General features: G+C 41.3%; 1 protein-coding gene across 21 annotated transcripts in view; it reads left to right on the top strand.

The window, feature by feature from the left end:
- Positions 1-577: 577 nt before the first annotated feature.
- Positions 578-26,478, top strand: part of phf21ab (PHD finger protein 21Ab) — a 60,773-nt gene continuing 34,872 nt past the window's right edge. For 6 of the 21 annotated variants that reach the window (XM_090202222.1, XM_090202252.1, XM_090202210.1 and 3 more), the window contains exons 1-8: positions 592-857; positions 3,362-3,400; positions 5,352-5,393; positions 13,939-13,990; positions 16,473-16,571; positions 18,827-18,859; positions 19,323-19,388; positions 25,328-25,486. In XM_090202222.1, the coding sequence (XP_090058348.1) occupies positions 13,949-13,990; positions 16,473-16,571; positions 18,827-18,859; positions 19,323-19,388; positions 25,328-25,486 (399 nt within the window). In that variant the 5' untranslated portion in view covers positions 592-857; positions 3,362-3,400; positions 5,352-5,393; positions 13,939-13,948. Of the gene's footprint in view, positions 858-3,361; positions 3,401-5,351; positions 5,394-13,938; positions 13,991-16,472; positions 16,572-18,826; positions 18,860-19,322; positions 19,389-25,327; positions 25,487-26,478 lie in introns of all 21 variants that reach the window. The other 15 variants (XM_090202271.1, XM_090202246.1, XM_036950669.2 and 12 more) reach the window with 3 other exon arrangements.

Raw genomic sequence — 26,478 nt, 5'->3', positions numbered from 1 at the left:
TGGCGCACTTGTAAAGGGCGCTTGCCCACGCCTCATATTCACAGCAGCCGTCACCAGAAATCATATGCAGCGGTTCTTCATGCATTTTTGATACTTGGCATAACCGTTTTATTATGTCGAACGCCCATTCAACACTGAAAATGAATGCAGATTGACTAGCTATGAAAAAGAGACGAAAGTAATTGGTGCTTTTTCATCAATCGACAATAATGACAAAATAGGGTAAATGCGCAGGATTGGGACCGTGGCAAGTCAAAACAGCAACAAATTGCTCCGCGTATTTCTATGAACCGAGTGCTACTTCTCTCCAGATGAGTTTCACTGAGTTTACATCCGGGTTTTTTCCCTAGGCAATGGAAGGCGTAGTACCCATGTTCCTTAGGCAAAGTGAAATAAATTCGCAGCACCGTGACAAAAAAATAGTTCGCTTTTCAAACACATTTTCGTTTCACCTTGTGACGAAAATCGACTCAAAATTAATAACGTCAACGATATACTATTAATGAATCAATCGATTTGGGGTACAACGGCTACAATTGTCACATTTAAAAATAGTTTTCCTACCCCCTTCTTCTCCCTTCTCTTGAGCGCATTGATAACGGTTGTGCTCAGGCTGTGGTGAATGAGATTGAAGAAGAGTTCTTGTTTTGTATCTCAGTTTCTCTCTTTTTGGACAAATTTTATTTAAACAAATAAAAATATACTACGGAGATCTCAGACTCTAATCAATGGAGGGTATTTTAATATTTACATCATAATTGTATCGGATATTCGGTAGAGAGGTATTGGGCTGTTTTGTAAATATTTATTTAATAAATTTCTGAGGAGAGAAGGACTGCTGCTGAGTAGAGTGGAGGGTAAGTGCACGTTGGGATCTTTTATTATCATTTGAAGTTTCATTTTCATTGTTTAGAAACTTTCATTGTTTTCACATGCATTTGATCCCTATATCCGTAAATCGTCGTGTGTTTATTATAGGCAAGATGGCTTGAAGGATACTGTTTTTTGTTCATAGCTATTTCTTATGATAGGAGTTGGATGATACTCTAGCTAGCGAAGTGCCCTGCTATTGGAGGGCAGCGGACATGGCTAGCTAGAAAGGGGTTGATTCTAACTTGTAACCACCAGCGCGTGCCTATTTGTGATAATTTAGTCAAATTTTATATTTGAAACTATCCCCCAAATATTTTTCTTAATTTTATGCAACCGGTGTTTTTATTTTATTTTATAATTACTTAGGTACCTGGATTGACAGCTAGCTTGTTTTCTAACGTACATTTAGGGTTGACAGTTTTATGTAGCGAGCTAGCTAGCTTGCTCTTGTAGTGATTGGCTGCTGTGAAAGCTCGACCTGTACTAGCCGGTTATTTTAGCTTGCGAAGAGGCTAGCTAACGTTGATGTCTATGTATACCTTTTTTTAGTTGGTGATAGCTTATTTTTGAAACGAGTTTTAAATCGTGAAAGTTAACTAATAAAGTCTGACTCCATCCCATTGGCTAACAACGTGATGTTGTTCTCTCTAGTTTGCACCAACTAGCTATGTAACAAGCCATTTCTAGCTAACGTTACCTGGCTAACGAAGTCGAATTAAACGTGCGCAAGATGGCTAGCTATTTGTACTCTTATAAATTAAAGTTATAAAACACTTGTTTTGTTGACGTTGAAATACTGTTAGCATAAAATATTATATAATAACATGTTAGCTCAGTATGAAAACATTACAATTCGAAACCCATCATTTCAAATGTCTTAGGTAAATTTATATTTTGATACACATCTTACCTAGGCCTAGCGCTCAATGGTATGTGATGGTGCCTGAAGTTTACCTAACCGGCTAGCTAGCTACCTACCTACCTACCTAACTTATTCAGATCCAAAGAGACTGCGCCTTGAAAGCAGTCTAACTAGATAGTGGTATTAAAACAAGCCAATAAGAGAAGTCGCTGTTATCTATTTCAGACAGAAAAAGACAATGCAACTGGTAGCATGGCATTGTGCAAAGCCGGGCCAAATAGTGCTATAGAGGAGTTTGGGCCCTTATGTTATGAAAACGAATCAACATGCTCACGGAGTAATTTTATAGACTGCACGCTATATTAATCATTATGAAAAATGTAGCTTACTGTTTGCCCCCCAAAATGCTTTAAAATGGCCAAAGTGAGGGCCATTTAGGATGTTTGTGTAAGGTCATGTGTCTATGCAGTACAGTTTATTTATAAGGTAACCTTATTTAACTAGGAAAAGTACGATGAGGTCCTCATCAAGGCATCATAAAGGTTCCAAATCCTTACGCTTCACAGAACTGAACAAAAGTGGATTGTCCCTTTTGTGTGGGTGTATGTAGGCCTAGGCCTGTGAGTGTGCATGTGTATTTAGATCAATCCCCAATGCTGGCTTTAAAAATAACCCCAAACCATAAAACAATACTGTGAGGTTGTAATCTTCTATCTCTAGCATAAATGAAGTGAAATCGTGTTGAATGGAAGAGAGCGAGGTTGCTCTGTTGGCACTGACAGGGTAGGAGATGAGGTGGCTGTCGTTCTGTGCGTCTCAGCTCGGCAGGTTAATTACTAGACTGAACCGCATGCCGTTACTCTGATAAAGGCTACCTGCTTAAATGGTCTTGTAATCTATTATTTTCTGAACATTAGATGACGTACAGATTACTTAGATCGTGTGAAAGCGAAATTTGATAGAAATTATACCCCCAATTGTAAGCTAAGTAATGGGTTTTTTAGACTGTTCTACTGCTGGTCTGTATGACGGCTCCATACTGTAGAATGGCCACTGGAATTGTTATGAAGTGACTCAAGCTTTAAATTACACTTACTTACTCAGATTTTCTAGCTTCATAAAATCAACCTATATAAAGAAAATACTTTCATGGAAAGTAACTGTAGCCCACCTAATGAACTATGTGAGATTTCCTGATTACGTTTCACACTAGTAGGTTTCAAACCAATCTTTGTCATTAGGAAGCATGGGTACTGGATTGTACAGGTGGTATAGATAAGAAGTAGGGAAACCGAAGGGAGCCAAGGGCTAGTATTGTGACCCACTGCTACCGATGGACTGTTATACGTGATATTATTGTCTGTTATGACCACAACCATACATGAGAATTAATTTTTGGTTAACCCACATTTGGTTGTGATTTGTCCTGCAGGTTGTCCACTCATGTTTAACATGACATACTTCAGTATGGCATCGCTGTATTACTGTCACCTTTACAAGTGACTTTGGCTCGGTTGCTTTGGTGGATTTCCAACATTGGGATAACTTAAACATGCTGAAAGTCCCATTTGTGGTGGTGGGGAATCTCATGTACGCCTAATGGGCTCTGCTTGTCCTGTCTTGCAGGGAGTCGGAGAGATTGGAGACCAGTCACACTGCCAGGTGGTGAGTACTGCAACAGCTCCCGTTGTAATTGTTCTCTTGGCCCGGAAATCAATCGGACTGGACGGCTGTAACAAGGCCTCCTCGGACAGACTCGCTGGTTTTCTGGTTCTCGCTGTCTATTAATTGTTGAGCCGCGGAACCAGCCAAATGGATGCTTTTGTGAACTTGGCTTTTAGTCATTGCTCTGCGAATGTCATTTCCGAGTTGTTTTATTTACTCTCGTGCATGCGGAGAACAAAAATCCCAATTCAGAAGACAACGGATTTGTCTTTTATTTTATTTTTTACATTGCATGCAGATCCATAAGCCAAGGCGGTCGTGCAGGATTTAAAGTGCTGTCTCTTTGGCATAGTAATACACTGGGCCTTTGAATCAATGAGCTTTACACAGATGCATATCATAATTACAGTCCCTTTAGATCTGTCAGGCGGGCAGTTGGCGTAAACACAAGTTCCCTTTCAGTCGGTACTCTCGGTCAGGTTTTCGGTTAGGAACATGTGGTTCCGGACAACGTGACTGGCAAGATTTTGATTTACAGGACATTTGAGAAATTGACCGGACATCCAAATGCATTGGGTGTGTAACGCATACGTTTGGCCACCCACGGTGCTCAATCACATTTCTATTATTGTAATTCACCATAACAGAATATAAATTAGCCTGTTAAGTTGTAATAAACTATAATGATGTTCTTACACCAACGCAACAGGGTTTATGAAAAGCAAAACATTTCCCGTTGGATTTTCATCTCTGCTGTATATCACAAATGAATATCATTTAAAAAAAAATTTAGCCCAGAAGAACAAGTCGCATAAACAGAAAAAACTTAATTTTCGTCAACATCCGCTGAGTTGCAGAGCGCCAAATTCCAATTAAATTACAAAAAAATATTTAATTTTCATGAAATCACAAATGCAATATAGCAAAACACAGCTTAGCTTGTTATTAATCCACCTCGCGTATCAGCTTTCAAAAAAGCTTTTCGGCGAAAGCATACCAAGCGTTTATGTAAAGACATCTCTCTCAGCAGACAAAACATTACAAACAGCTAGCAGCAAAGTAGATTGGTCACGAAAGTCAGAAAAGCAATAAAATGAATCGCTTACCTTTGATGATCTTCGGATGTTTGCACTCACGAGTCTCCCAGTTACACAATAAATGTTCCTTTTGTTCCATAAAGATAATTTTTATATCCAAAATACCTCCATTTGGTTGGCGCGTTATGTTCAGAAATCCACAGGCTCGAGCGGTCACGACATCGCAGACGAAAATTCCAAGTAGTATCCGTAAAGCTCGTAGAAACATGTCAAACGTTTTTTATAAACACTCCTCAGGTTGTTTTTACAATATATAATCGATAATATTTCAACCGGACCTTGGCTTTTTCAATAGGAGTGAGAGAGAAAATGTCTGCTCCACTCTGTTGGCGCATGCAGAACGCTGCTGGCACCCAGCCATCCACTGACGCGATGTGATCTTTCTCGCTCATTTTTCAGAATAAAAGCCTGAAACTATGTCTAAAACTGTTCAGACCACGTGGAAGCCATAGGAAAAGGAATCTGGTTGATATCCCTTTAAATGGAGGGAAGGCATGCAATGGAATAGGGAGCTTTCAAAATAGAAGGCACTTCCTTTTTGGATTTTCCTCAGGCTTTAGCCTGCAATATCAGTTCTGTTATGTTCACAGACAATAATTTTGACAGTTTTGGAAACTTTAGTGTTTTCTATCCTAATCTGATATGCATATTCTAGCTTCTGGGCCTGAGAAATAGGCAGTTTAATTTGGGTACGTTTTTCATGCAAACATCAAAATACTGCCCCCTACACTCAACAGGGTAACTGCCTTGTTCAGAGGCAGAAAGACAGATTTTTACCTTGTCAGCTCGGGGATTCAATCTTGCAACCTTACAGTTAACTAGTCCAACTCTCTAACAACCTGATTACATTGCAGTCCACCAGGAGCCTGCCTGTTACGCGAATGTAGTAAGCCACGGTAAGTTGCTAGCTAGCATTAAACTTATCTTACAAAAGAAATCAATCAGTCATAATCACTCGTTAACTACACATGGTTGATGATATTACTAGTTTATCTAGCGTGTCCTGCGTTGCATATAATCGATGTGGTGCGTATTCATGAAAAAGGACTGTCGTTGCTGCAATGTGTACCTAACCATAAACATCCATGCCTTTCTTAAAATCAATACACAGAAGTATATATTTTTAAACCTGCATATTTAGCTAAAATAAATCCAGGTTAGCAGGCAATATTAACCAGGTGATATTGTGTAACTTCTCTTGTGTTCATTGCACGCAGAGTCAGTTTATATGCAACAGTTTGGGCTGCCTAATTTGCCAGAATTTTACGTAATTATGGCATAACATTGAAGGTTGTGCAATTTAACAGGAATATTTAGACGTATGAATGCCACCCGTTAGATAAAATACGGAACGGTTCCGTATTTCACTGAAAGAATAAACGTCTTGTTTTCGATATGATAGTTTCTGGAATCGACCAGATTAATGACCAAAGGCTTGTATTTCTGTGTGATATTATGTTATAATTAAGTCTATGCTTTAATAGAGCAGTCTGACTGAGAGGTGGTAGGCACCAGCAGGCTCGTAAGCATTCATTCAAACAGCACTTTTGTGCATTTTGCCAACAGCTCTTCTCTGTGCTTCAAGCATTGCGCTATTTATGACTTAAAGCCTATCAACTCCTGAGATTAGGCTGGTGTAACCAATGTGAAATGGCTAGCTAGTTAGCGGGGTGCGCGCTAATAGCATTTCAAACGTCACTCGCTCTGAGACTTGGAGTGGTTGTTCCCCCTGCTCTGCATGGGTAACGCTGCTTCGAGGGTGGCTGTTGTCGATGTTTTCCTGGTTCGAGCCCAGGTAGGATCGAGGAGAGGGACGGAAGCTATACTGGCAATACTAAAGTGCCTATAAGAACATCCAATAGTCAAAGGTTAATGAAATACAAATGGTATAGACAGAAATAGTCCTATAATTGCTATAATAACTACAACCTAAATCTTCTTACCTGGGAATATTGAAGACTCATGTTAAAAGGAACCACCAGCTTTCATATGTTCCCTTGTTCTGAGCAAGGAACTTAAACGTTAGCTTTCTTACAACATTGAGAGCATCCCATATTGAACATGTTTCATTATTTATTTGAGGCTAAATTGATTTTATTGCTGTTTTATATTAAGTTAAAATAAGTGTTATTTCAGTATTGTTGTGATTGTCATTATTACAAAAAAAATAAAAAAAACAAAATGGCTGATTAATCGGTATCGGCTTTTTTGGTCCTCCAATTATCGGTATCGGCGTTGAAAAATCATAATCGGTCAACCTCTAATTACCAACCTTTCAAAGCACTTCTTGGCTATGGACGTCTTTTAGGCAGGTTGCCTTTGTGTTCTTGGGCACAGGGACTATGGTGGTCTGCTTGAAACATGTTGGTATTACAGACTCAATCAGGGACATGTTGAAAATGTCAGTGAAGACACCTGCCAGTTGGTCAGCACATGCCCGGCGCACACGTCCTGGTAATCCGTCTGGCCCCGCAGCCCTGTGTATGTTGACCTGTTTAACCTATCTGGGATATGTGGGACACTAGAAAATGCAGAGTGCCAAATTCAATTAAATTACTTTCATGAAATCACACATGTAAGATACCAACTTAAAGCTACACATGTTGTGAATCCAGCCAACATGTCAGATTCCAAAAAGGCTTTTTGGCGAAAGCAAACGATGCTATTAGCTGAGGAGTAAACAAAGCGAGATAACATGCATTCAACCCTGCAGGCGCAACACAAAATGCAGAAATAAAAATATAAATCATGCCTTACCTTTGACAAGCTTCTTCTGTTGGCACTCCAATATGTCCCATAAACATGACAAATGGTCCTTTTGTTAGATTAATTCCGTCCAAATATATCCAAAATGTCCATTTATTTGGCGTGTTTGATCCAGAAAAACACTGGTTCCAACTTGCGCAACGTGACTACAAAATATCTCAAAAGTTACCTGACCCAAGTTTGCCAAAACATTTCAAACTACTTTTGTTATACAACTTTAGGTATTTTTTAAAGTGTTCAATACAGGAAGAAAAAAACTGATGCTACCTTTCTGTACAGTACACTTGAAGTGACCCTTGTTTTGAACATGGCTACTTCATTACACAAAGGAAAAACCTCAACCAATTTCTAAAGACTGGTGACATCCATTGGAAGCGGTAGGAACTACAAGAAGGTCCCTTAGAAATCTGGATTCCCAATGAAAAACCATTGAAAAGAGAGTGACCTAAAAAAAAAAAATTCTGAATGGTTTTTCCTCTGGGTTTCGCGTGTATAAGTTATGTTATTCTCACATACATGATTCAAACAGTTTTAGAAACTTCAGAGTGTTTTCTATCCACATCTACTAATAATATGCATATATTATCTTCTGGGGATGAGTAGCAGGCAGTTGAATTTGGGCTTGCATTTCATCCGTACGTGAAAATACTGCCCCCTGTCACCAAGAAGTTAAAGGTCTTACTCACATTGGCCACGGAGCATGGTCACACAGTCGTCGGGAAACAGCTGATGCTCTCATGCATGCCTCAGTGCTACTTGCCTCGAAGCGAGCATAGAAGTGATTTAGCTCATCTGGTAGGCTCGTGTCACTGGGCAGCTCGCGACTGTGTTTCCCTTTGTCGTCTAATAGTTTGCAAACCCTGCCACATAAGACGAGCGTCGGAGCCAGTGTAGTATGATTCAATCTTAGCCCTGCATTGACTCTTTGCCTGTTTGATGGTTCATCGCAGGGCATAGCAGGATTTCTTGTAAGCTTGAAAGCGACAGCTCTACCCTTTAGCTCAGTGTGGATTTAGCCTGTAACCCATGGCTTCTGGTTGGGCTATGTACGTACAGTCACTGTGGGGACGACGTCCTCGATGCACTTATTGATAAAGCCAGTGACTGATGTGGTGTACTCCTTAATGCCATCGGAAGAATCCCGGAACATGTTCCAGTCTGTGATAGCAAAACAGTCCTGTAGTTTAGCATCTGCTTCATCTGACCACTTTTTTTATAGACCGAGTCACTGGTGCTTCCAGCTTTAATTTTTGCTTGTAAGCAGGAATCAGGGGGATAGAGTTGTGGTCAGATTTACCAAATGGAGGGCGAGCGAGAGCTTTGTACCCATCTCTGTGTGTGGAGTAAAGGTGATGTAGAATTTTTTTCCCCCTCTGGTTGCACATTTAACATGTTGATAGACATAAATAAACAGCCACGAGAAGTATAGCTGAAAACTCTCTAGGCAAGTAGTGTGGCCTGCAATTTATCACAATATACTCTACTTCAGGCGAGCAAAATCTAGAGACTTCCTTAGATTTCGTGCACCAGCTGTTGTTTACAAATATGCTCAAACCGCCCCCCTCGTTTTACCGGAGTGTGCTGTTCTATCTTGCCTGTGCAGCGTATATCCCGCTAGCTGAATATCCATGTCGTCGTTCAGCCGCGATTCCATTAAACATAAGATGATACAGTTTGGTAGGATATTCGTGATCATACCTCGTCTAATTTATTGTCCAATGATTGCACGTTGGCGAGTAGTATTGACGGTAACAGCAGCTTTCCCACTCGCCTTCTCCGGGTCCTGACCAGGCACCGACTCTTTGTCATCTGTGTCGCTTCCTCTTGCAAATAACGGGATGTCAGCCCTATGAGGTGTTCGGAGAATGTCTTGTGCGTCCTCCTTGTTGTAGAAAAAATCTTTGTCTAATCCGAGGTGAGTGATCCCTGTTCTGATATCCAGAAGCTCTTTTTTGGCGTAAGATACGGTTGCAGAAACATTATGTACAATAAGTTACAAATAACGCGGGAAAAAACACATAATAGCACAATTGGTTGGGCGCCCATAAAACTGCTGCCATTTATTCCGGCGCCATTTTATAAGCTGAAATACAAGATCCCCAAAATTTTCCATAGGCACACAAAGATGATTTCTCTCAAATGTTTTGCACACATTTGTTTACATCCTTGTTAGTGAGCATTTCTCTTTTGCCAAGATAATCCATCCACCTGGCAGGTGTGGCATATCAAGAAGCTGATTAAATGGCACGATCATTACATATGTGCACCTTGTGCTCGGGACAATAAAGGCCACTCTAAAATGTGCAGTTTTGTGTCACAACACAATGCCACAGATGTATCAAGTTTTGAGGGAGCGTGCAATTGGCATGCTGACTGCAAGAATGCCCACCAGAGCTGTTGCCAAAAAATGGAATGTTAATTTCTTTACCATAAGCTGCCTCCTTTTTATAGAATTTGGTAGTACTTCCAACTGCCCTCACAAACGCAGACCACGTGTAACCACTCCAGCCCAGGACCTCCACATCCGGCTTCTTCACCCATGGGTTTGTATGAGACCAGCCACCCGGACGGCTGATGAAACTGTGGGTTTGCACAAACAAAGAACTTCTGCACAAACTGTCAGAAACCATCTCAAGAAAGTTCATTTGCGTGTTTGTCGTCCTTACTAGAATCTTGACCTGACCATGCTATTATCCCACAGCTCACCCCGAAATGCTTTTCATTCCTGGTAATTTCATTCAATAACAAATCACCCCCTGTCTGTTACCACAGAAGGGGTCTGTTTTTAAGAGCTGTCTGCCCCTTTCCTAGCTAGGTTACAAGGCGCTTTGTTGCCTGAACCTATGACTGGTCGGTAGGGTAACTTCGATGATGAAGTCTATTTTTGTGCAGTCCAGCCCTGGGTTCCAGACAGTTACCAGAACACATCTTATCACCTAAATTGAGTGAGGTTTGTTGTGACAACAGTACCCACAAGTGGCACTGCCAATCGGGGTACGTCACTGATCGCCAGAGCCCTTGTACCCAGAGTAGGCCAGGCTTTAGGAAAACCTTTGTTCATGAACAGTTTCAGCTACAAGTTCCACAGTGTTCATGGGTGTCAAGTGTTGTCTCCTGTGTTAGTTGTTCAATTAAGTGTCCCTTCTCCACATCCAGACACACGCCCTTCTGCTGCGTTATCACGTCAACTGTTCCCGAGGCCTCAGCGCCTGTTTCTAGGGAGGAAATATCCTCCCTTCTCCAGGAGCAGGCAATCCAAGTGGTTCCTATGTCGGAGATCCAGGACGGCTGGTATTTCCTGGTTCCGAAAAGGGACAGGACTTTGCGTCCCATTCTAGACCTAAAGTACCAGTCAAAGTATGGACACACCTACTCATTCAAGGTTTTTTTGTGTTTTTTTGTTGTATTTTCTACATTGTAAAACTAATAGTGAAGACATCAGAACTATGAAATAACACAAATGGAATCATGTAGTAACCAAAAAAGTGTTAAAGAAATCTAAATATATTTGCCTTGACAGCTTTGCACACTCTTGGCATTCTCTCATCTAGCTTCAAATGGAATGCTTTTCCAAACAGTCTTGAAGGAGTTCCCACATATGCTTTTCCTTCACTGTTTGGTCCAATTCATCCCAAACCATCTCAATTGGCTTGAGGTCAGTTGATTGTGGAGGTCAGGTCATCTGGTGCAGCACTCCATCACTCTCCTTCTTGGTCAAATAGCCCTTACAGAGCCTGGAGCTGTGTTGGGTCATTGTCCCGTTGAAAAACAAATGATAGTCCCACTAAGCCCAAACCAGATTGGATGGTATATTGTTACAGAATGCTTTGGTAGCCTTGCTGGTTAAGTATTCTAAATAAATCACAGACAGTGTCACCAGCAAAGCACCATCGCACCACCTCTTCCATGCTTCACGGTAGGAACCACACATGCAGCGATCATCCGTTCACCTACTCTGCGTCTCAGAAAGACACGGCGGTTGGAACCAAAACTCTCAAATTTGGACTCATCAGACCAAAGGACAGATTTCCACCGGTCTAATGTCCATTGCTCGTGTTTCTTGGCCCAAGCAAGTCTCTTCTTATTGGTGTCCTTAAGTAGAGGTTTCTTTGCAGCAATTTGACAATGAAGGCCTGATTCACGCAGTTTCCTCTGAACAGTTGATGTTGAGATGGGTCTGTCACTTGAATTCTGTGAAGCATTTATTTAGCCTGCAATTTCTGAGGCTGGTAACTCTAATGAACTTATCCTCTGTAGCAGAGGTAACTCTGGGTCTTCCTTTCCTGTGGCGGTCCTCATGAGAGCCAGTTTCACCATAGCGCTTGGTGGTTTTTTACGACTGCACTTGAAGAATCATTCAAAGTTCTTGAAATTTTCCACATTGACTGACTATGTATTAATAATGGACTGTCTTTTCTCTTTGCTTATTTGAGCTGTTCTTGCCATAATATGGACTTGGTCTTTGACCAAATAGGGCTATCTTCTGTATACCACCCCTATCTTGTCACAACACAACTGATTGGCTCAAACGCATTAAGAAGGAAAGTAATTTGTGGAATTTATCTTTAACAAGGCTCACCTGTTAATTTAACTTCTTATGGGCAGGTGGGACGGTAGCCTCCCACCTGGCCAACATCCGGTGACATTGCAGACCGCGAAATTCAAAAATACAAAATTCAAATATTTAACATTCTTGAAAATATATGTTATACATCAAAATAAAGCTTAACTTCTTGTTAATCCAGCTGCTGTGTCAGATTTCAAAAAGGCTTTCCGGCGAAAGCACACCACCATGCGATTATCTTTGTATCCCCGCATACAAACATCCAACTCTGGAACTTGAGCCTCTTTCTAGAGCTCTGACTTTCTGACCTGAAGATCACTGACGTCATGATTTGACCTTATATTTTTCAGAGTTCCAGGTTGTCTTGAATGCACCTCGAGATGCTTATCTGTCTATATAGGTTAATTTGATAGGTTTAGTGGAATTAAATTGGCGTGTTTATGGTTTCGTTATGTACCTTATTTTTCACACACATACAGATAGAGCTTTTGAGTGGAAAACACCTTCTCAAACAGCAAATGCATAGGGAATGGAAAGCAGGCTTCTTCAGCGCGTCACACACAGTATTTTGAAAACATACTGTATACTTAATTGTCTTGCCATGTCTTGCCTTTCTTCAAAGTACCCTAGCCAGAACCAGACCATTTCCGTTGAGGTAATTTATTTTATTTCAACTTTCTTTCATTGTCTGGTAGCCAAAGGCACAATCCTAGTCATATTAGCAATCCATGCTAGTTGTTGCATATTAGATCTCCCCTGTTCCTAAAATATATTTATCTCTTGTCTCATGAAACCGCTCGCATGTACAAGGTGCTTTTGTCTTGTTTTCCTGCTAATTGCATTATGGAACAAACAATTGCGTGTAACCTAACGCCTTGTGCGCATTGCACCCTCAATTTGCATGTTTGGTTAATATGAATTACTGTGATCTAAATGGGATTTCTGTCAGTCCTATAAAGTGTAGTAGAATTGCATGAAATGTGTTTATAAAATGCCAAGAAATGTATCTGATATAGCCTAGGCCCACATTATGCCACTACGCAGTTTCTTTTTTTTGTGATTGAGTTGTATTGTTAGCCTAAATTATGTCTATCCAATCTGTTCATCACGTTAGGAATGGTAGTCTGTCTTACATAAGTTTGCGAATGCGATGATGCATGGAATGCCTTTGTTATAAAGGTGCATTTTTAGGATAAAAATTTGCCTCTCCAAACTTGAAACTCACGCACTGCCTATGGCTATAGAAATGCGCCCTCTGCACCAGGGGTCTAGCGGCGTCTTGGGTGCTATTTGAAGGGTTGACTGTAGGGGATATTTGGGCTGCGGTGTGTTTGGAATCATCACATTTTTTTTTAGGTTTTATAGCTTGGATGTCACTGCTCCCGGTGTAGCCTACAGGGTGCTTACAGCTGGGACAGGAGAGGGTCATTAGGCATCACGCAGTGTGCAAAATACCCGGATCTTGTCTGGATAGTCTGCCATGGGCCATTTCATTTGTTATTTGTTGTGGCCGGCTTGAGGCGGGATTCCATTTCCCCATAGTTGTGTGGTACAAAGAGTACCGACTGAAAGGGAACGTAACGTTATGCCTAACTACTGTTCCCTGAAGGGAAACGAGATACAACACCTGTTTGGCCCCGCCCCGCGCCGCCCAGTTTTGGGCTCGGTGAAGAGCGGTACTGAAAGAATGAATCTGAGCCTCAGGGTTATCACCCGTGAAAGGCGGGGCTTCCAGCGACGTGTGTGGATTTCCTTGGCCTCGAGAGTGTGACTCCCCATAGTTGTTGTACCTCGCAAATGCACTTACAACCCTTATCACTCCATTGAAGCAAAAGAAACAACACTTGACTTTCAATATAAATGCAGGTTAAATGGTTTAAAACAGGTTTTTGAAAGCTAATGCAACCCCTGGTTATAATAATGTTACATCATAGACTACCCTCTTTTAAGAATGGATAACAACAGGGGAAGGATTTCTTGTACTTATCCAAAAACACAGGCTTGTTTTCTGTTGGAAACCGTGCACCCTAATCGACAACCCATTTTGTTTTGTTACTGAAACGTGAATTGTAAAAAGTCAGTAACTTTGTCGTTTTCTGTTTTGCGTACAGCGGCTCTTTAATGCTTCAATTGGATGGTATTCAACCTGGAGACGGTGTGAAGGTAAGAGATGGAGTTAATTAGCTCATTCCCTCACCATTTTTAACATTCACAAGGTTACATCATTCTGTTATTTTTTGTACGTCCTAGGCTATGGTGATGAATATCCTAAAAGACTCAAACAAAAAGTGAATAGCTGTTGTTTTGAGGTCGTTTGACTCATAACCTTGTTTTGTTACCAGGATGTATTCCCTTCTAGACTTATGTAATGCACTGTACTCAATGGACATGATTCTCTATGATGTAGATGGTTAACCTCTCTAGGGGGTGTGGGACGCTACCGTTCCACCTGGCCAACATCCGGCGAAATTGCGGAATGCCAATTTCAAAAACAGAAATACTCATAATAAAAATGTATAAAACATACAAGTGTTGTACACTTAAAGTTTAAAGATGAACTTATTGTTAATCCAACCGTTGTGTCAGATTTCAAAAAGGCTTTACGGCGAAAGTATACCATGTGATTAGCTGAGGACAGCGCCCAGCACCACAACATTACATACAGTTACCAACCAAGTAGATTAGTCACAAATGTCAGAAATAGCAATAAAATGAATCACTTACCTTTGATCTTCGTATGGTTGCACTCAAGACACCCAGTTACACAATAAATGTATGTTTTGTTCGATAAAGTCCCTCTTTATATCCAAAAACCTCTGTTTTGTTGGCGCGTTTTTTTTGTTCAGTAATCCAATGGCTCAAAGGCAGTCACAACAGGCAGATGAAAAATCCAAATACTATCAGTAAAGTTCGTAGAAACATGTCAAGCGATGTTTATAATCAATTCTCAGGTTGTTTTTAGTCTTAATAATCGATAATATTTCAACCGGACAATAGCTTCATCGGTATAAAAGATAAACCAGAAAGGCGCGCTCTCGGTCGCGCGCAGCAAACAGCTCTGGGGACTTCCCACTATCCACTGACTCAGAGTGGTCTTACTCCCTCATTTTTCAGAATACAAGCCTGAAACAATTACTAAAGACTGTTGATATCTAGTGGAAGCCATAGGCTCTGCAATATAGGTCCTAACCATTGACATACTGTATAGGCAGGCAAGAGAAAAGCACCCACATCAAAAATATCCCACTTCCTGGATGGATTTTACTCAGGTTTTTCGCCTGCCATACCAGTTCTGTTATACTCACAGACATTATTTTAACAGTTTTAGAGTGTTTTCTATCCAAATCTACCAATTACATGCATATCCTGCCTTCTGGGCCTGAGTAACAGGCAGTTAACTTTGGGCACGCTTTTCACCCAGTGGTGAAAATAGTGCCCCCTACCCTAGTGAGGTTTAGTATAAAACCAAGTCGTTATTACCACCTACTGAGTATTATGTTCAGAGTCTGATGGGGACAGTGTAATTGTTTGAACTCTCCACATATTGCCAACAAAATGGTTGCCATCATGGATTGTGTGATCGCATTGGAAACAGGGTCCGACATTAATGCTGGGCCGTGGCCAGTAAAAACACTTCTCGAGCAGTATATAAGTTGATGCCCTTACACAGCACACGTGAGCTGTCCAGAGCAAAAAGAAGTGCCCATCAATCTACTCTCTGAGCTGATTTATTTTAGCTATGGAAAGGGATTTCCAAAAGTAAAACTTCAATAGTGAACATGCTTGCAATATGTTGGCTACTGTTGATAGTCTGCAAAGAGAGAACTACAAAAATACATATCATTTGTCTTGGCTAGCTTATTCTAGCCAGGTCGATATCTCTTTTCAACACATTTCTCTTAAAGGGGTTGTGTCCTTTTTTGAGATATTCTTTTACATCTAAAAATGGCTTACTATTCTAAAGAATAGAGTAATTACTTAAATGTTGAAATTATATTATTTTTGTTTTTATACATCGTAACCTAATGTAGCCTATTAGAGATTCTCTGGTACCTTTTTTGTATACTTCTTAGCCAGTAGTGGGGAAAGTAGCGAAAATTGCGTATCTGTAGGTGCAGTTATGTGCATTACGTCATTGCTCTCTCTTGCTCCGCTGTGTGGGCATCTTGCTAGCTGTCATTCAAATGGCAGGAACTCTAATCGCCAGGGGCCTGGCCCACATGGCGGAAATGGAAAGCGACTGTTTACTGGAAGCAAACTAGGGGTTTCGTGGCTAATTGAAGTAGGACAGCAATTCTTCTCATAGATTATACATGTATAAAGTACACATTGACACATCCAGCCCAAAGCGGGAGGTAAAAATAAAATTAAAATTACTAGGCCCAAAGCCTTTTAAAAAACTACACCATGTCCGGACCAGTATATTTTTGGACAACTGGCCGTGACCGGGCCAGTGAGAGAAAATAAGTTACCGATGGACTCTGTTTGGAAATATTTAATCATTTCTGGTTGCTATTACTGCAAGCTTGAAACCACTGATTCGGCTCTTACAGATATTTACCATATAACAAAATGTAATATTTGTGAGAATTAAAGGGGATTTATTTTAATGTGTTCCCCATTCCCCCTCTGTCTCTGTACACAGGCTGAACGTTTCCCCGGACTGATAGGCACACTGACTGGCTCAATGATGGAACTACAAACATTACAGGAGGCCCTGAAAGTGGAAATTCAAGTCCATCAGGTAGGAGGAAAACATCCCTAGGTGTTCCGTAGTTTTTTAATTTATTTGTTGTTCAGCTGCTCTCTGTTCAGGCTCTTTGTTAGGCCTGCAAATTATTAAAATACTTTTAATCATCTGGGCTAACTCAAATATTGAGGGTTACCACTATTATGTGGTCATCCCTATTATGAAGAGTGCTATTGATAAGATCCACTGAAGACCATTGCATTATGGGGCAATTCCAAACGTCCACTTAAACTGAATTTTCACTTTGTCTCCCATTTGATATCAATGCATGACTAGGTTCAAATTTGACTCAAGTGGAAGTTAGGATTTGCCCCTATGTTTCAACTTCAGGCATCCATTTGTATTCCATGTTTGTTAGTGAGTAAGCATGAGTGTAATGGAGGTTCTCTCCTCTATGTGCTATGATAAGGGATGTGTCCTAAATGACACCCTATTCACTGCTTTTAACCAGGGCCCATATATACGGGATAGTGTGCCATTTGGGACAAAGGCCAGGTCTTCAGTCTCCTTGCTGTTGAGCAACTAGCAGGTCAGGCCAGCATCTTATAGTGAGCTCAGTCCCTAAAGTCCCATAACCACACTCAGCACATTGAACAGGCATCTCCCAGAGGAGTGGTCAGCCACGTAGAGTAGACCTGGCATCAGCGCATTGATAGGCCAGCTAAGTAAGGTCCTCTGCTTAGTAATGTCCCCAATCACCTCATAGCGATAGGAACCAGAGTTTAGCACCTAGTTTATGAAGGTCTGGGGTGACCTTGGCATGTGGGATTAGTTTTAAAGGTAATTTTTCATTACAACCCTTATCCACGCTGTTTTTTTTGTATGTATTTTTTGTTTGTGTTAACTGTTCTCTGCAGGATGAGTAGGCAAATTTAATATCTCTGCAGTTTCTTTATAAAATTGGATGTAAAGTGTATGGGTGAGTAATTCCTATGTAAGAAGTCACACATTTCACTATTTATAAAGTAATATCCTAATCTGATATTCAAATAATCATATTTATACTATATGCTATTCAGTGTTATGCCTGTTTAAACTGAATGATGGCCACTCACAATTAGGTATGGGACAGGATTAGATGTATTAGTCACATGCTCACAGTCGCAGATGTAATTGCAGGGTACAGTGAAGTTCTTTAAACTCTGAGCTCCAACCAACAGTTCAGGTCAAAAAGAGAAATGAATGAAACAATAATAAAAGTAATAATAATAATATACACATTTACGACTGTAACAATGATACATGTCCATAGGGGGATGGGGACAGGGTAGATGTCTGTTGGAGGGGGGTGTTGGTGTGTAAGAAGGTCCATAGGGGGATGGGTGCAGTTGCCGTAACAGTGTTCTCTCGATGGTGCTCCTGTAGAACTCTGAGTGCCCTCGGGACAGGCTGAATTTCTTCAGCTTCCTGAGGTTGAAGAGTCACTGTCGTGCCTTCACCACGGTGTCTGTGTGGTTTGACCATTTCAGCTCCTCTGAGAGAAACTTGGACATTTTTGACCGTCTCCAGAGCGGCCCTGTTGATGAAGATGGGGGTGTGCCCAGCCTGGTTCCTCCTGAAGTCCACGAGCCACTCCTTTGTTTTAGTGATGTTGAGGGCGAGATTGTTTACCTGGCACCACGGAGTCAGAGTACATACTTCCTCTCTGTAGGCCCTCTCAAAGTTTTTGGTAATCAGACCTACTACTGTCGTGTCATTAGCGAACTTGATGATGGAGTTGGAACTGTGAGGCCACACAGTCTGAGTATACAGGCGGTATAGGAGGGGACTGAGGACGCACCCTTGTGGGGACCCCAGGTTGAAGATCAGTGTGGAGGAGTTAATGTTGCCTACCTTCACCACCTGGGGACAGCCCGTCAGGAAGTCCATATGGAGGAGTCATTCCCAGGGCCTTTGAGCTTTGTGTTGAGCTTAGAGGGCACTATCGTGTTGAAGGCCGAGCTGTAGTCAATGAACAGCATCCTCACATATGCATTCCTTTTGTCCAGGTGGGTGAGGGCAGTGTGCAGTGCAATGGCGATTGTGGATCTGTCGGGGAATGTAGGTGAATTGGAGAGGGTTGAGTGTGTCGGGAAGGGAGGAGGTAATGTGGTCTTTGACTAGTCTCTCGAAGCACTTCATGATGAAGGTGCACTGGGTTCAATGCAGTGCCTGTAGGTGTCACTGTCCACAGGGTGTAGTATAGTCTTGTGGAATGTCCCTGAATGCATTTGTTATTCTACTGACATTTTGTATCTTTTCTTCTACAGAAACTGGTCGCCCAAATGAAACAGGACCCACAGGTAAAGACATTTATCATTAATAATTGTTTTTGCTATTAGTAGACATGGAAATGTTGCCAACAAAATACATATTGACTCCTGGATAGTTTGATACAATACATTTACTCTTATTCAGAGCGACATACAGGGGCAATTAAGGCTATGCCTTGCTCAAGGGGACATGGACAGATTTTTAACCTAGTCGAGGATTTGATTCGGCGACCTTTTGGTTACTGGCCCAACGCTCTTAACCGCTAGGCTACCTGATGCCCCATACATTTCTTACTGATAAGATACAATTTATTTGGAGATGTAAGTGGATGTGAAGCATTAGTGTGGTGAATGTGACAAAAGTGTTCAAATTCAGTTTGAAATTGTTGGTCAGGTTTAAATGAATCAAACTGCCTTTTCATGTTAACCTGGATGTGAATTGCTTGAGTTTGGAATGAAAGTGCCCTAAAAAGAGCTTTGCCTTCCTTTGCAGAATGCTGATCTGAAGAAGCAGCTCCACGAACTTCAGGCTAAGATCACAGCGCTTAGCGAGAAGCAGGTATTTCAGGACACCCTGCTGACACAACACAAGGATATCCCAGGTTGCCCTATATGAGCGCAGACTCACACCATGTGTTTGATAAACAGGAGATTTAAAAATGAAGATTCAAATGCTTAACCAGTTGGTTATTTTACTCATTTGTTTATTTTAAAGGCCCAATGCTGTCAAAAATGAGATTTCCTGTGTTTTATATATACAGTACCAGTCAAAAGTTACTCATGCCAGGGTTTTTCTTCATTTTTTTTACTATTTTCTACATTGTAAAATAATAGTGTACACATCAAAACTATGAAATAACGCATATGGAATCATGTAGTAACCAAAAAAAGTATTAAACAAATCAAAATGTATTTTATATTTGAGATTCTTCAAAGTAGACACCCTTTGCCTTGATGACAGCTTTGCTCACTCTTGGCATTCTCTCAACCAGCTTAACCTGGAATGCTTTTCCAACAGTCTTGAAGGAGTTCCCACATATTCTGAGTACTTGTTGGCTGCTTTTCCTTCACTCTGCGGTCCAACTCATCCAAAACCATCTCAATTGGGTTGAGGTCGGGTGATGGTGGAGGCCAGGTCGTCTAATGCAGCACTCCATCACTCTCCTTCTTGGTCAAATAGCCCTTACAGAGCCTAGATGTGTGTTGGGTCAATGTCCTGTTAAAAATCAAACGATAATCCCACTAAGCGTAAACCAGATGTGATGGTGTATTGCTGCAGAATGCTGTGGTAGCCATGCTGGTTAAGTGTGCCTTGAATTCTAAATAAATCACTGACAGTGTCACCAGCAAAGCACCATCACACCACCACCTCCATGCTTCACGTGGGAACTACACATGCAGAGATTCATCTACTCTGTGTCTCACAAAGATTTCCACCGGTCTCGTGTCCATTGCTGGTGTTTCTTGGCCCAAGAAAGTCTCTTCTTCTTATTGGCATCCTTTAGTAGTGGTTTCTTTGCAGCAATTTGACAATGAAGGCCAGATGCATGCTTTCTCCTCTAAACAGTTGATGTTGAGATGTGTCTGTTACTTGAACTCTGTAAAGCATTTGTTTGGGCTGCAATTTCTGAGGCTGGTAACTCTAATGAACTTATCCGCTGCAGCAGATATAACTCTGGGTCTTCCTTTCCTGTGGCGGTCCTCATGAGAACCAGTTTCATCATAGTGCTTGATGGTTTTTACGACTGCACTTGAAGAAACTTTCAAAGTTCTTGAAATGTTCCGGATTGACTAACCTTCATGTCTTCAAGTAATGATGAACTGTCGTTTCTCTTTGCTTATTTGAGCTGTTCTTGCCATAATATGGACTTGGTCTTTGGCCAAATAGGGCTGTCTTATGTATACCACCCCTACCTTGTCACAACACAACTGACTGGCTCGAATTCTCACCAAGAAGGAAATTAATTATACAAATTTAACTTTTAACAAGGCACACCTGGCACACCACATGGAATTGAAATCAATTCCATGTGACTACCTCATGAAGCTGGTTGAGAGAATGCCAAGAGTGTGCAAAGCTGTCATCAAGGCAAAGGGTGGCTACTTTGAAGAATCTCAAATATAAAATATATTTTGCTTTGTTCAATCATTTTTTTTTGTTACTACATGATTCCATGTGTGTTATTTCACATTTTTGATGTATTCACTATTATTCTACAATGTAGAAAAAAGTCAAAATAAAGAAAAACCCTGGAATGAGTAGGTGTGTCCAAACTTTTGACTAGTATTGTATTTCCACACTGAACTTGGAATAGTAATGTGAAAATTAGGATAATGCTCTTTTTAGTGTTAGAGCTGTTTTTAGAAGACCTGTTTTTTTGGGATGGTGTTTTGGCCTACTTGGTGACATCACCAGGCAGTAAATTAGTTAATAGACCAATAACATAGCTAGTTTTCAGTTTTCCTCTCCACTCAGAACAATCCACAACACAATTCTTGCTTGAGAAGTTGCTCATTTCTAAGAAGCTATTTTTAAACATTTTAATTGAAAATCATCACAGTAAGGTATATAATTGCTACCCAGAAATGATTTGATATTGAGGTAAAAACGGCTGTATTAGACCTTTAACATCATATTCGAAGATACCCACAAATTAATTATACATGTTTAAATTTTAACAGTTTGTCTTAAAGGAAATATGCACCCATTTTGAATGTTATATAATTTGTAGGCATCTCTGAGCAATGTTCTATCAATTCCTAGGGTCATTTCATGTTTATCTGAGCTCTTGCTCATTTATCATCGAATCACAGCCTACTTCGCCAAACGGGGGATGATTTAACAAAAGCACATTCGCGAGAAAAGCACAATCGTTGCATGAATGTACCTAACCATAAACGTCAATGCCTTTCATAAAATCAATGCACAGAAGTATATATTTTTTAAACCTGCATATTTAGTTAAAATAAATTAATGTTAGCAGGCAATATTAACTAGGGAAATTGTGTCACTTCTCTTGCATTCATTGCATGCAGAGTCAGGGTATATGCAACAGTTTGGGCTACCTGGCTCGTTGTGAACTATTTTGCCAGAATTGTACATAATTGTGACATAACATTGAAGGTTGTGCAATGTAACAGCAATATTTAGACTTAGGGTTGCCACCCGTTCGATAAAATATGGAACGGTTCCATATTTCACTGAAAGAATAAACGTTTTGCTCACAAGCATTCATTCAAACTTTACTGCGTTTGCCAGCAGGTCTTAGCAATGCTTGAACCACTGTTGTTTATGACTTCAAGCCAATCAATTCCTGAGATTAGGCTGGCAATACTATAGTGCCTATTAGAACATCCAATAGTCAAAGGTATATGAAATACAAATGGTATAGAGAGAAATAGTCAACGCGTCATAATTCCTATGATAACTACAACCTAAAACTTCGTAACTGGGAATATTTTTTACATTTTATTTCACCATTATTTAACCAGGTAAGCTAGTTGAGAACAAGTTCTCATTTACAACTGCGACCTGGCCAAGATAAAGCAAAGCTGTGCGACACAAACAGCAACAGAGTTACACATGGAATAAACACGCGTACAGTCAATAACACAATAGAAAAAAAGAAAGTCTATATACAGTGTGTGCAAATGGCTTGAGGAGGTAGGCAATAAATAGGCCTTAGTAGTGAAGTAATTACAATTTAGCAGATTAACACTGGAGTGATAAATGAGCAGATGATGATGTGCAAGTAGAGGTACTGGTGTGCAAAAGAGCAGAGAAGTAAATAGAAACAATATGGGGATGAGGTAGGTAGATTGGATGGGCTATTTATAGATGGACTGTGTACAGCTGCAGCGATCGCTTAGCTGCTCGGAGAGCTGATGTTTAAAGTTAGTGAGGGAAATATAAGTCTCCAGCTTCAGCGATTTTTACAATTCGTTCCAGTCACTGGCAGCAGAGAACTGGAAGGAAAGGCGGCCAAAGGAAGAATTGGCTTTGGGGGTGACCAGTGAGATATACCTGCTGGAGCGCGTGCTACGGGTGGGTGTTATCGTTGATCAGTGAGCTGAGATAAGGCAGCGATTTACCTAGCATAGACTTATAGATGACCTGGAGCCAGTGGGTCTGGCAACAAATATGTAGCGAGGGCCAGCCGACCAGAGCATACAGGTCGCAGTAGTGGGTGGTGTAAGGGTCTTTGGTAACAACATGGATGGCATTGTGATAGACTGCATCCAGTTTGCTGAGTAGAGTGTTTGAAGCTATTTTGTAGATGACATCGCCGAAGTCGAGGATTGGTAGGATAGTCCGTATTACTAGGTTAAGTTTGGCGGCGTGAGTGAAGGAGGCTTTGTTGCAAAATAGAAAGCCGATTTTTGGATTTGATTTTGAGTCTGGAAGGAGAGTTTACAGTCTAGCCAGACACCTAGGTATTTATAGTTGTCCACATATTCTAGGTCAGAACCGTCCAGAGTACGGGTGGGGCGGGCGTCGGGGGCCTGTGTAATATGATTCCAACATTATTCCTATATTGTCCTTTTGCTCTTTTGATGACTCTGCGGAGGTCATACCAGGACTTCTTGTACTTATTCCTGTCCTCGGCCGTAGCCTCAGGGTTGTCTACGATAGCTCTGTGTTGTTAGCTTGTCAATGTTATCGGCGTAGTCTCTAAACATATTTCAATTAGCACTAGCAAAGCAGTCCTGTAGCATAACCTTGGATTCTGGTGACCATTTCTCAACGGAGTGAATCGTGGATACTTCCTGTTTCAGCATCTGCTTGTAAACAGGAAGCAAGAGTACAGAGCCATGATCTGATTTGCCGAATGGCGAACGAGGGAAGGCCTTGTATGCTTGGTTGTGGGTAGAATCGCAGTGGTTTAGGACTTTATCGCCCCTAGTGGTGTTGGAGACGTGTTGTTGGAACTTGTCTTAGTGATGCCAAATTTTAAATCGCCGGCAAACAGAAAGGCAGCCTCTGAATTGGCAATGTCTGAAGAAGCCACACTATAGTAGGTCTATGTGCTGTATGGACCATGTGGTGTGTTTTTTTTCTATTTTCTTTCTTCTTTCTTTCTCTTTTTTTCTTCTCCCCCTTCCTGCTTCTCAGGGGCATATAAGAACTTCCCTCCCTCTGCCTCCAGCTGAGCCCTCCTGGCTGTCTCCCTCCAATGTGGAGGGCTCTAACAAAGGTTACTAAGAGCTCAAGTGTAGCTCTCAAGTGTCCACAGGACGAGACCGTTTCAATCACATCTTTGAGGGTTGCCCTTTGATGGGCTAGTAGGCTATTTATACCGACCATAAAGATGCTTTTCCCCCAGATTCTTCTACAACGGCTGTCTTGTTTGCTGTTGAGGTAATAGGGCCAACTATGGATGTCAGACTTGATTTATAACCCTATTTGATTAACAGTATTTAAGGCTACCCCCTGCCAGGTCCCATAAAAAGGACAAACACACAGTAAATCGTCCTCCCCCCCCCCCCCCCCCTCCAGGCTGCTGTTTAAAGGACTCTTGATTAACATGGAAATTGGCTTCTTGGCAAGAACACCAAGCCATGTCTCTCCGGGAAAAAACTGCCAACAGCCTGAAGCATGAAAGGCAGCAAAGCGATTTGCTGAATCTCTTGTTTGTAGCACGTTTTGTTAGATTGGCTCTGCAAAACCACTTTAGGCGCATCCCACTTTTCTTTCTTCAAGCGAAACCCTCCAATGCAGAAAAAAAGAGCAAAAGCTCTATGCAGACTGCAGATAATATAATGAGCAAAGAGAAGCAGTTGGAAGTACAATTTTCCCCCCAAGAACAGGAGACGGTGCATTTGCTTGCTTCAGACCAGCGCACGTTGTGGTTTTCCTCTGTAAATGTATATCCAATGGCCTAAGTCAGGTTCCATGGGTAAATATTTACCAAAAATTATGAATGTGCACTGCAACAGTACTTATTTCATACTTGCTTGTTCCCCAGTCTCTACCCTTCCTCAGAGCAGATCTAATTCCCTGTCCGGAAGAGCATTTTGTGTCTTCATAATAGCGGAATTAGCCGTTGAAGTGACTTGGCAGTGTCGTGGATGCTAATTTGCTTTTTTTACTCTTGTGAGAGCTGCAGTTGATGCCAAGGTGAAAGGTCAGAGTCTTCTCGAATTTAAGTCATGGAAGCCTGTTTGATCTTGAAGCCGAGGAACCATCATCACATTTTGGTATTCTCAACGTGAAATAACCAACATGGTCAATGTAAAACTAAAGAAAGTTCTAAATGTGCAGGGATTTTGATTTGACATCCAATTTTTTGCAAATGTTAATGAGTCTTGTTTAGTTACTCATACGTTTTGAGTGAGTGGTGGGGCTAAAAAGGAGGTTACCCGAGCACCTTGTGCTGCGACTTCTTGACACACTTCTCTGCCTATCCGCTACACCCCTCCCCTCTGCTTTCCCCATCCTATACACCCCTCTTTCTCTCCCCCTCTACTCTCTCTCCCCCTCTCCCTTCTGTTCTCCAGAAAAAGGTGGTGGAGCAGCTGAGGAAGGACCTGCTGGTGAAACAGGAGCCGGAGGTGAAGGTTCAGGTGCTGGCTACAGACAAACACGTACTCCAGATCCCCTCCTCCACTACTCTGCAGGCCCTACAGCAGACCACACACACCCAGGCCCTGCAGCAGGTAGCCACACAAGTCCACAGACACTGTCGACCTCTACTCAATTGCTTGTTATGTTGCACAGAGGCTCGTAACTTTGCAGTAGCCTACACAAGGTTTGCAAAATTCACTAGGTTTTCAGAAATCCCCGTTAGTGGAACGTTGCAATGGAGAGATTTTTGGTCATGTTTGTGGAATTTGTGGAATTTTGCAAACCTAGCCTACCCTAGCCTCAAACTTGTCAGTGTTCACAAACTTGTACTACTATAGAGCAGGGGACATCAACCACTTCTTACCCAGGGACCCCCTCCCAGGAAAAATGGTGACCCAGGGAGCCCCATCATACGTTAGCAAAAAATGGTCTTATCATCAGGTCAATGATAATGGCAAGGAAAAGTAATTAACATTTGTAAATGAATAGATTTTGACCTCCCACAATATAATTGGAAGAGGAAGTGTAAACTCTTAACAGCCTGTTTTCTAGAAAGGTAACTCCAAACACATTTTATTGTTTAGCTGGTTAATCGACTAAGGTCGATGTCCACATGGAAATCTAATTGGCATAATAAAATAATCCCAATAAAAGTCTGTCATCTTAAGCTAGAGATCTGTTATTTTACATTGGATGTATCTCAATCCACCGCATCCACCTATGTAACACTTCCCCGTTTGTGGTGAAAGGTGACCGAGCTTGAGCGGTGTTTGTCAGACCATGAGACATCCCGAAAATCGGTCTTCACACATAATCGTTTGTAGCGTCCGAACGGTTTGGCCTAAGTATGACCCCTCTATGGAAAGATGAGACACTAACGAGCACGTACATGTTGCTCTAGGGCGCCCACAGGCCTCAAGACTCATCTGAAAGTCCCCCGGGTACCAGTTGAAAAAAATGTATGGGAGTGTTTAGTGTAAATAAATAAGAATAGGGGTTTAAATACATTTTATATTTGTTTTGAAATTTCAAGTGGTCTTAAAATTCTAAATCAAATGGCAAAATTATCCTTGGTATGACTTTT

Source organism: Oncorhynchus mykiss, chromosome 2 (genome assembly GCF_057628025.1).
Source record: "Oncorhynchus mykiss isolate SJ-2025 chromosome 2, ASM5762802v1, whole genome shotgun sequence".
Classification (NCBI taxonomy): Eukaryota; Metazoa; Chordata; class Actinopteri; order Salmoniformes; family Salmonidae; genus Oncorhynchus; species Oncorhynchus mykiss.
This window is presented reverse-complemented; position numbering and strand designations above follow the sequence as displayed.